Source organism: Crassostrea angulata, chromosome 9, assembly GCF_025612915.1.
Source record: "Crassostrea angulata isolate pt1a10 chromosome 9, ASM2561291v2, whole genome shotgun sequence".
NCBI classification, from domain to species: Eukaryota; Metazoa; Mollusca; class Bivalvia; order Ostreida; family Ostreidae; genus Magallana; species Magallana angulata.
In genome coordinates this window covers 38,646,357-38,658,386 of record NC_069119.1, presented here as the reverse complement: position 1 = coordinate 38,658,386, position 12,030 = coordinate 38,646,357, and the positions used below count along the sequence as shown (strand labels likewise).

The window sequence follows — 12,030 nt, the reverse complement described above, 5'->3', positions numbered from 1 at the left end:
ACATAAGCGGAAAACCCACTCGTTGCTTTGCAACGAGCTTTGCTCTAGTTATTAGTAGAATTCAAAGGTTTTGGATAATACAAAATTTAAAAAAAAATCAAGAATATTGTGTCATTTATTTCAAGAGATGAACAAATTCAAGAGATGAATTAACAAGAGTTGAATAGAAAACATTGTTTACTGAATATCTTTGCAAGAGTTGAGCAATTCAGTGGAAGCAAGAGTTGACATATTGTATGAAAAAAAGATGGTGTCAAAAATATATTACAAGAGCTGAACAAAATCAGGAGATGAATTAACAAGAGTTGATCTTTGCAAGAGTTGAGCAATTCAGTGGAAGCAAGAGTTGACATATTGTATGAAAACAAGATTGTGTCAAAAGTATATTACAAGAGCTGAACAAAATCAGGAGATGAATTAACAAGAGTTGAATAGAAAACACATTGTACATACTGAACATCTATCATGCAAAAGTTGAAAAATTCAGTGGAAACAAGAGTTGACATATTGTATGATTTGCTAAGAAATCAACAATGATTATCATAGAAAATGTTGAGACAATCAATGATCTTTCAAGGAATCATTTTATTTTGAGAGTTATACATGTAGTAGTATATATTATGTTGTCTATTATTGCATTGTTTTACTCGGTTAATCAGTAGGGAATGTTATTTGCAAGTATGTTTAAATTTAATGGCAACCTGTTTTAAATTAGTACATGATGGGGGAAAAACTCAAAAGCTGGCAACAATATTGCAATTAATAACTTTTTAATGATATGATAAATAAGGTGTCGCAAGGTTTTTAAAGAAATTTCTCAGATCAAGATGGAAAATTTCAAGAGAAAAAACAATAAGGAACAACATAAATCAAGAAAAAGAATAAGGAAAAGTGAGATAATAATAGAAAAATGTGTTACGGCTAACTTTCATCAAGGATCAAATTGTTTTTCTGAGGAAAGCAGAGGTAGGCAATGTGTAGCAAATTCACTTCTTTGTATTGTTCATAAAGAAATAAATAACAAATCATTAGAAGTGTGGACTCCAGAGGATACTCATTTTGTGCTACAAAAGGGTGACTTGATGTACAGACATGTCAGAATTTCATGTAATCATTCATATCTCCATCCACAAGATTTGCCTAATATTTTTCTCCTCCAGGAAAAAATAACACATGTATCAATGACAAATGTTTATTCTGGAGATATGATTGATGGTTTTCAAGACAATGGTCCTTACCTTTCACTTGCTTCTGCCTTGAATCTCTGTTTTGCAAATCAACAGATGGGAGGTGGTGCAATTTTCACATGCAAAGGCAGTGCAGTTGCAATATTTACAATGAATTCAAAGTTTTATCTGTTTGATCCTCATGCACGTGATAGTGAAGGCAATGCTAATCCAGACTGTAGCGCTGTTTTATTGACAGTATGTGGATTTTCAAACTTTCAAAAGCTATTGAAAAAGGTATACCAGATTAATGGAAGCTCACCTTTTGAGCTGCACAGGGTTATAATAAAGCAAGGTAAAAAAAGCAAAAGAGAGAAATTGTTGAATTTGGATGCTGAAATGAGTGAAACATGTAACATCACAAGAGATGAACCCGAATGTAACAGTTCATTATGTGATAACAACCTCTCAAATATTTGTGGTTTACCAAAAAATTGCAATTACGACAAAATGATAAGCAAATTTCATGCCTCTGTGAATACTGGTCCAAGTTGTGTTTGTAAAACCTGTTGTCAAACTTGGTTCAAACATTCAGTTAGAAAAGCTACTGGAATACCCGAGCATGTTCTCTGTCAATATGACATTCAAAAGTGTGATATAATTTGCAACACTTGTCATAAATATTTGAAAGAAGGGAAAGTCCCACCATGTTCTTTAATGAATGGATTTAGTTTTCCTAAAAGACCACCTGAGTTGGACCTGACTCCATTAGAAGAACGACTTGTTGCTCCGAGAATACCCTTTATGCAGTTGAGAGAAAAACCCAGAGGAGGACAGTTAAGCATAACTGGCAATGTTGTAAATGTTCCTGCTGATGTTGCCACAACAATTCAGAAACTCCCAAGGCTTCAAAGTGAAGATGAAACAATACCTTTGAAGTTCAAGCGAAATTTGATGTTTAAGCATTCAATATCGTTTGAAAATGTACGTCCTAATAAAGTATTAAATGCAGCTAAGTGGTTATTACAAAATAGTAGTTTATTTCAAGCAGAGGGAATTGAACTGAATGAAGACTGGGAATTGCAGTGTTCTGATACAGAAGATGACAGTGAAGATATTTGTAGCACTGATGCAAGGGACAGTATTGAAGATGACTGGACCGAAGAAGTGAATGTAGATGACCGACCAACAGGCAATATGGATAGTGTTATGCAAAGTGTAGACTTCAGAGGATTTAATCAGATTTTAAGTGTTGCACCTGGTGAATGTAATAGCCCATTAAGTATATTTCAGGACAAAAATGCAGAATTTTTAGCATTTCCTGTCATATATTGTGGCGAAGCAAGAGCAGATAATAATACCAGAAGAGTTCCAGTGCATTACAGTAGTATTTGCAAATGGGAATTGAGAAATGTGGATAGACGGTGTGCAAAATGTATTCCTAATTTGTTTTTTAAGCTGAAAAAACTACAGCTTAAACAAATTCAGGACAAAGTGATGCTTGCAATGAGAAAATGTAAACTTCAAGGGAAGAAATATACAGCTGCTCAAATACTTGACTCCCAAACAGCAGATTCAATAGTTCGTGTGAATGAAGGATTTCATGTCCTTCGATCTTTGCGTGGCTCACCACCCTATTGGGAAAAAGCTAAAAAAGATATTTTTGCCATGATTCGCCAACTTGGAATACCCACATGGTTTTGTTCCTTTTCTGCAGCAGAAACTAAATGGATTCCCCTTTTGAAAACTTTAGGTCAGTTAGTTGAAAATATGTCTTACACAGATGAGGAAATAAGTAGCATGAGTTGGGAACAGAAAAGTAAATTAATTAAATCTGACCCAGTCACATGTGCAAGATACTTTGATTTTAGATTTCAAAAATTTTTTGCTGAGGTTTTATGTCACCAAACACATCCTATTGGTATTATTGAGGACTATTTCTATAGGATTGAGTTTCAGCAACGAGGATCACCTCATGTTCATATGTTGGTGTGGATAAAAGATGCCCCTACAGTTCAAGAGAACACATATGAAGAAGTTGCAGAATTTGTTGACAAGTATATAACTTGTGATGCACAAAGTGCAGATCCTCACCTGATAAATTATCAAACTCATCGCCATGCAAGAACTTGCATGAAGAAGAACAAACCAATTTGCAGATTCAATTTTCCAATACCACCAATGCCTTACACTGTTGTTTTATCACCTTTAGAGGAGGAGGATGAACATTACACTCAAGCAGCTACAGACTACCAGAAAGTTGTAGAATATCTCAATTCTTCTAGTTTCAAAGAATATCAGGCTGAACTATCATTTGAGAGTATTTTGTCACAGTTGCAAATAAATTTAGAAAGATACATCCATGCCTTGAGGTCTTCTCTTAATCAAGAGAAAATTTTTCTAAAAAGAAAACCAAATGAGGTAAGAATAAATGCGTTCAACAGTGAACTCTTAAAAAGCTGGCAAGCAAATTTAGATATTCAGTTTATTACAGATGGATATGCTTGTGGTACATACATAGTGTCATACGTTTCAAAGGGTCAAAGAGGAATGTCAAATCTGTTGCGTCAAGCTTGTGAAGAGGCTAGACAAAATGATTCAAATATTCGTCAACAAGTTAGACGTATCGGCAACAAATTCCTGTCACATGTTGAAATTGGAGCTCAAGAGGCAGCATACCTAGTCCTTCAAATACCATTACGTCATACATCAAGATCAGTCACTTTCATTAATACAACTCCTATTGAGGACCGTGTTGTGTTATTGAAATCAATGCATGCATTAGAAGAGCTAAAAAATGATAGTACTGATGTTGAATCTGGTAACATCGTAAAATTGTACCAACAAAGACCAAAGATATTAGAAGGAATTTGTCTTGCAGACTTTGTAGCATGGTTTCAAGTAAAGTATAAAAAAGAGAATGAAAGGAACACTGCAAGTACTTGTGATGAATTGCCTGAGGATGTAGCAGATGATATTTGTTCAGATGATTCAATCACTATTTCAACAGAGTCGTGTGAATTTGCTCAAAGTTATTTATTTAGAAATGGAACAGAAATTGTTAAAAGAAGCAAACCTCATGTATTAAGGTGGGTTAACTTTGATAGGGAGACAGACTCAGAAAAGCACTACCAAGAGTTATTGATGCTGTTCACACCTTGGCGAAATGAAGAAAAAGATTTGGTCAATGTAACGCGATCCTTTGAAGAAAGATACATAGAGTTTAAAGCAGACATAGATAAAAAACTTCAAAAATATCAGCATGGGGGACAAATTGTGGCTGATGTGGAAAGGGCTCTTCATGGTATTGATGCAGAAGATTTGTGTGTAGATTTTGTGGCACCAAATAATGAACATGAAGAAGAACTAGATAGGGAAAAGGAAACAACACTCTCAGAACAATGGGGCTGTTTTGACCCAGGAAAACAGGCACCGTTGTATGATATAGGACTAGAATTTGGAGTTCAGAGAAAACAAATTGATGAAGAGGATATCACACAATTCGGTGAAATGAATGATTTTTCATATAGAGAAATGATAAGGGACCTAAATGAACAACAGAAAGAGTTTTTTAACCACGTATTACACTGGCTGAAGACAAAAACAGAACCCTTATATGCTTTCTTATCTGGAGGGGCAGGTGTCGGGAAAAGTGTTCTCACAAGAGCTCTTTATCAGGCTTTGTTGAAATATTATTCTCATCGTATTCATGAAAATCCAGACAATATACATGTTATGCTTTGTGCACCAACAGGAAAAGCTGCCCATAACATCAATGGAACAACACTCCACTCTGCTTTCTGCATTCCAGTTGGTAGAGGATTTGCATACAAACCTTTAGACATGCAACAGTTAAATACTTTGCGTACAAAGTTCATATCTCTAAAGGTAATTTTCATTGATGAAATTTCAATGGTTGGACACAATATGTTCAATTTCATCAATCTCAGACTACAAGAAATAAAAGGTTGTACTTTACCATTTGGTGGAACAAGTATTGTTACTGTTGGTGATCTATTTCAGTTAAGACCTGTTATGGACAACTGGATATTTACTCAATCAATCAAAGGGTATGGACCACTGGCTGCAAATTTATGGAGAGACAACTTCAAGTTGTTTGAATTAACTGTAATCATGCGTCAAAGAGATGACAAAATTTTTGCAGAACTTCTCAATAGAATACGAGAGGGAAATCAAACTGAGGAAGATCTGAGTTTATTAAAAACTTGTGTTAAGGAAGAATGTCAAGAGATCTCAAATGTACCTCACTTGTTTACCACAAGAAATGAAGTCACACAGTACAACTATGACATTTACAAGAAAGCTGATAATTCTGAAAAAGTGTGCATCAAAGCTATTGATTGGGTCATTAGTTCATGTGATGAAAATGTGAAAGCAAAAGTCTTGTCTAGAATTCCAGATGATTATGCCAAGACTATGGGCTTGTCTGCAGAATTGTTCTTAGTCATAGGAATTGCTGCAGAAATAACGAGCAATGTAAATGTTCAAGATGGAATCACAAATGGAGCATCCTGTGTCATTAAACAATTTGACTACCGTGTTGAAGGATCAACTAGATGTAGCATAATTTGGGTTCAATTTGATGATGAAAAGATTGGTAGAGAGATCCGAACACAGTATAAAAGATTGTATAAAAGTGGCATAGAGAAAAATTGGACTCCAATTTTGGAAATTACAAGGTTATTCAAAATTCAATACTATGGCACTTATCAAATAAAAAGAAAACAATTTCCACTAAGATTAGGTGCAGCAAAAACAATTCACAAGGCTCAAGGATCAACTCTTAAAGCTGCTGTTGTGCATTTTGGTACCAGAAAAAATGATCACATGCATTATGTTGGATTAAGTAGGGTGACTCATATTGAAAACCTGCACATTATCCAACTTAATGAAAATAAAATAAAACTGTCATCTTGTGTTTTGGAAGAAATGACCAGGCTTCGAGAACAAGCTACAATAAAATGTTGTGTGCAAAACTTGGTAGAACGAAATGCAGAAACCACTGTGTTTTCCTTTTTCAATATAAGATCACTTCATAAACACATAGATGATTTGAAAAAAGATTTCAATCTCCTTACTTCGGATGTTTTAGCTTTATCAGAAACCCGTCTCAAAGAATCAGATAGAGATGAAAGTTTTTCACTACCAGGGTATACTTTGTACAGATTTGATCATCCATGCAACAGTGAACAAAGATCCTCATATGGCCTTGCTCTCTATATTAAGGACCAACTTGAAATTCTTGATTGCAGAAGAGAAATGTTTGATAACATCCAAGTCTTCTTGATTGATGTGATATTGTGCAATGGAAAATCAGTGAAGTTAATTTTCATGCACATTCCACCTAAAGAGAATTTTACGGTGTTAAAGAATGTCCTTTCAAGCGTATTCGAACAATATCTTAGAATGTACTTAAATCCTATCATAGTGACAGGAGATTTCAATATCGACAATCTTTCGACCAATTCAGAAACCCTTGTTCAGTTTATGTCAGATAATTTGAAACTTCAACACTTGCCTACTAATTCTACAACTGATTATGGTTCAGCTTTAGACCACTTTTACACCAGTTTTGCCCAGTCTGACATTGAAGGGTGGGGTACACTAGAATCTTATTATTCGGATCATAAACCTCTGTATATTACATTAAAATGATTTTACTCTTGTTAAATATAATCCATTGAGATTCAAAACCCAGTACAAAAAAGTATATATCAAAACATTTTATATGCATCAATATGTGGTTATTGTTTTTAATCAAAAATTGATATCCTTTATATATTTTTAGATGTTGACGGTAACAAAATTAAAGGGAAACAAAGGAGCAAAACCCTACTCACTTCCACTAAAACTTAAAGTGTGTGCCATTGGTATTACTCAAAAGTATGTAACAGATGGAGAGAAAAAGGAATACACAGTCGGCGGATTAGCTGACACAACTGATGCCATCAAGGGAATGGTGTATGACTCTTCGAAACTAAACAACATGCAAGCATCAGCCACCATCATTCTAATGAATTACATACTCAAGAATGAAAATGAAGGAACAGTTGTAATCACAAAGACCACAAAAGTCTTGAAAACGGCGCAGATGGATGTGCCAGAACATCTGATAGAGAAGGGGGCAGCCATCGCAAACCCACCCCCTGCAGCAACTCTTGCCCTCAGAGATGTTAAGAGATCCCCTGTCAAGACACTAGTCTCTGTGAAGGGGAGAATCATTTCGGTAAGCTTAATTATATTTAAATATACTAGTTATATATTTATGCTTAGTCTTTGCATGATTATGTATTATTCATCAATTAAAAAAAATATTGTTAATCATTATTAAGTTTATCTTGCATTCTGATACACTGTACATAATGCATATTGGTATAGTTCTAAGAAAATGAAGAAAAGGAGTTTCCGATTGATTTAATCTTTAGGGATATTAGTACATTTTAATTCAGAAAATAATTCGACTTTGTTATAAATAATTCTTAATATCAAAATTGCAGTTTCACTGAAAAACAATACATGCATTTGTGCAAGCATTTGCTTTTATTACTATTATTTGTGTTTGCAAAATGCTGACAAATTTGACAATGTTACCAATATTTAATGATTTAATGATTTTTATTTTTGACTTTTGAATGATTGTAGGAGGACATGGCAAAAACTGTGAAAGTACGTGGACAGGATGTCACTGTCAAGACTGTTAGCCTTAAAGATAATACAGACACCATTAAAGTCTCGCTCTGGAGGGATTTGGCAGAACCATCATTTGTTGGAAAGTTTCTCCAGATGACAAATGTGGTTGTGACTGCATTTAATGATGAAATCTCAATATCTTCAACCTCCAAGACTGATTTGAAGGTAAATTATTTGAAATAAACAAGTTTTCATCCTAAGACTGTTAAAAATCTTGATAATTCAATCTCTATTACTATTTTTTCAGATAGAAAATTGAATTTGCTGTTGTAAACTAAATTTTGTTTATGCTGTATTTTGATAATTTTTGAAAAATATATTTTCAATAACTCTGTTATCTAATTGCAGGAATGTGATGTCCCAATGACGGTAGTAAAGGGATCTGCCATTGGATTTGAAATGAAAGAACTAACTGTGTCGATTTTGTTGTGCAATGGAGATGAGTTTCAAGAACTCGAAGCACCAGTTCAGATGATAGCAGACACTCTGAGTTGCCAACTTGAGGATATTGAAGAAAATTTGCAGAACAGAATACCTATGAAATGTGTGTTTAAGATCAAAGACACCACCATTCATATTATTGATCAAATGGAGAAAGAGGACTGAACAAAGATATAAAGTTCATTCAACCAATGCAAAATTATGATGTTTTGAAATACACCAAATTATTTCTTGATGTGTAATTCAAACCACATTATGAAATTATGTTTGTTTTCTGACTTACCGGTATATTGGTGTTGTACTATTTACCATCTTTGATTTAAACTCATTTCATCAATTTAACTATTTGGTGTTGTAAATAGACCTATACATATTTTATAAAAAGTTAAGAAACACATGTTTATGAGATTTTTTAATTGTCAAGTCTTATGTATCAGTATTTTTCTTATTGCCATTTTTTTTTTTGGCTATAATTGTATTTTTTCTACAACTTTAGAAGAATTTTGTGTCATATTCTTCACTGCCATTCTTTATATGTTTATAAGCAACGTATAATCCTATCTTTGTGCCAAAATGTGTTCTAGTGAATATATACACAGTGCCAACATTTCAGGGATAACATGTCTGTGTTATGACATGCTTCTTTCCTTTCCTTTTGTAAAACGTAAATGTACATAGAACTATTTCTGCATTATATAAGCTACATGTATTCAACCCAAGACTTGGCAGAACTTGTCCGAATTTAAGATTCCTTTCCAAAATGCTGTATTTTTTTGCTTTTCTTAATCTTTACAAAACATTTATACCCTCATTATGTTTATTTTAGAGAATTTAAAATTCTCATTTTTACTGTCTATCATGAGCAATGCTGCTTTTAGCCTTATTGAAAAGGTTTGTACATAAACAGACATGTTGTCTGTCTCTTGTAATTTTAATGCAACAATCAAATTCACAAGCCTTTATACTACCCTTTTTTTTTATTGTCCCCCTTTGCCTTCTATTGACCTGAAATCCAATTTTGATGACAACCCCATAAAATGTGTCGTACTTTTTTTGCACTTTTAATGTTTTGGTATTTAACTCCAATGACCTCTTCATAACAAAACATTGTCTCTTATGTAAATAACTTTATAGCTTTTCCTTGTTTTTACATTTTTTTTATTTCCATTCTTGCTTATGTTTATATGTTTTGCTTTTATAATTACATACCAAATAGAAACTTTTGTAATTTGTGGTTGTGAACAATGTACTTCTGATTGTTACTTCTTTTCTTAGTATTGAAAGACTGTAATTTGTACATAAAATGATAGTTTCCACTTCTGGTATTGAAATGACTGTAGTTTGTAGATTTTCTTGTCGCATGTTTGGTCGTCTGCAATCATTTAGAACTATGGTAAATTAGATTTTTCGTTTATGCTCAAATACATAACAGTATACTCTTATTGTGTTATCCATCTGCAACATCACTTTGTCTAGTGTTGACAACCAAAATATTTGATAACTTAGTGTTTCAGAGCTAAAGATCAGACTTTCTAACAAAAAAATTGACTCATTTTGGATACCTGTTTCTTAAAAATTTAATTAAATCCATTAAGATTCTCTACATGTAAGACTGCTTTATTTTGATATAATATAAACAACCTGATGTCTAATGACCATTTTACCTCAGCTTGTACATTTTGCAATGCATAATTTGATCTTTAGCATTAAATACAGCATAAAAACCATATTATCATTGTTGTTCCTTTGTATCAGAGGGGAAAATTATCTTAAATGAATGTGCTTTTTGTTCCAAGCAATAAAAACTTAACTTTTCAATACAAAATGTATGGAACACCAGGCTGACTGTTAGAGTTAAGTAATAAGGCATTCAATTTTATCTGGTGAATTTTAGAGATGACAGAAATTGCATTTTATAGATATTTGAACATTATAATTGGTTCTCTTATTTGAATATCATTAGACTCAAAAGTTATTTATTTCATTAATTAAAGCATTTATAGGACCATGGCAAAATCAAATTATAGCGACTTTCAGCAATCTGTTATGTATTGCATTACTCAATGTCTTTAAGGGTCTTGGGTCCTCAGTCTAAGTGAATGTTCTCATTTTAAGATGTCTGTACTCCAAACATTAACTTTGACTTAAATTATTCAATGTGTACTATAGGCATTTTACAAAATTATGACAAATTTCATTGAATAAAAAAAATAAAATAAGATAAAAGTACTAATCAACACACATTATTCATTAATCTATCTCAGACATCTGGTCTGGACTTTATTGAATGAGTTGATGTATAATTGAATTGCATTTACAATCTCATTGCGTTAAACGTCACCTCGTTTCAGTACTTTCAGTACTTTGATTCTTCTTTCTGCACTACCTCAAAACGTGGTGCGCGCCGAACACGATTCCGGTTGTGCCCGCACACAGTTCTGGTACACTTCATTGGGTAGAACACGTCCGGAGCATTCCGAACTGACGAAAGAAATACACCCTGGGTATTTATTTTATTTACATATCTTCAAGTAATTGCTTTATTTTGGCCACGAAATTTGAGGAATTATCGATACCGGGCTACTTAACGCAGTTGACTAGTACATGTATAGGCCTACTGATGTATCACTTTATTCAGTTATTTACAGTGTGCAAACTTAACATATAGACTTATAAAATGATACCACTCTGTAATGAAACCACAAACTACGGGGACTCAGAAATTGAGAGGATGTAGATATTTCCTCTTTCCTGTAAAATCTACTTTCGTTTTGGGAGGGTCGAGACAAATCGCCAAATTGAAATTATTCTCTTTTGAGTTGTGGGAGGTATAACAAAAAATGAAAGCAAATAAGATATAGAATGATTTTATTATTCAGTTACAATTTTTTTTTAATGCATGACCGCTTATGTCATTAAAAATTATCTGAGTTCCATACAGAGTTTTGTCACTCAGTTGAGTTGAGTTACTTTGGTGTTCGTGGCACACTTTTTTGAGTCGAAACTCAGTAGAGTAAAATAAATATTACTCTACTCAGATTTGAGTTGAGTAAAATTCAACGTTCGTGGCCCCGGGGCAGGTCTAGGCAACCTCCGTTTTTGGAGGATAGATGTTTGCGCCCCCTGGTGGATCTTTTCAGATGAAGGCAATTAACTCTGTTTTTACAAAGGGAGTTAACTAAGAATAAAATATAATTATTGGACAATAAAAATATCACCTTATTTAGCTATTAATAATTATAGCGAGCACAGCTTGCCGGCGCAAAGCGAGCTCTACCGGCAAGGCGTGTGTGAATAGAAAATTCGGACTATTTGCACATCTCAGCTATGTTAAGGGCGTCCTTAAAAAAATAGCGATATTTATCACATGAAATGTAAGCCTTTGAACAATCTTGGTATTCTACTCCAAAAAATTGTTAAACAAAGTGATATTTTATCGATTATACAAATTAAATAATTTGTTATCGCATGAGCAATTTTTGAGTCTCTTGGGAATACCCTGTCACGTGATACTGCTAAAAATAGATGAACCAGGAATAATACGAAAAAATGCAAAGTGCAAGGGCATAACATAAACAAATTTAGTTATTTCTGTTTCTAACTTGTAAAATGAACCTTCAAAATTTCGAAAAGTGCTGGGAGCTTAAAATATTCAAGTAAGAACAATTATTAAATTCAATGTAAACAGTGTATGAACAGCAATTTACAGGGA

General features: G+C 33.4%; 1 protein-coding gene across 1 annotated transcript; it reads left to right on the top strand.

Annotated features, from left to right (window-relative positions):
* Nucleotides 1-6,934: 6,934 nt before the first annotated feature.
* LOC128163706 (uncharacterized) lies at nt 6,935-10,040 on the top strand. Its single transcript, XM_052827353.1, has 3 exons — nt 6,935-7,413; nt 7,830-8,042; nt 8,226-10,040. Exons 1-3 carry the CDS (start codon nt 6,976-6,978, stop codon nt 8,481-8,483), a joined length of 909 nt encoding a protein of 302 aa, XP_052683313.1. The 5' UTR covers nt 6,935-6,975; the 3' UTR covers nt 8,484-10,040.
* The last annotated feature ends 1,990 nt before the right edge of the window (nt 10,041-12,030 follow it).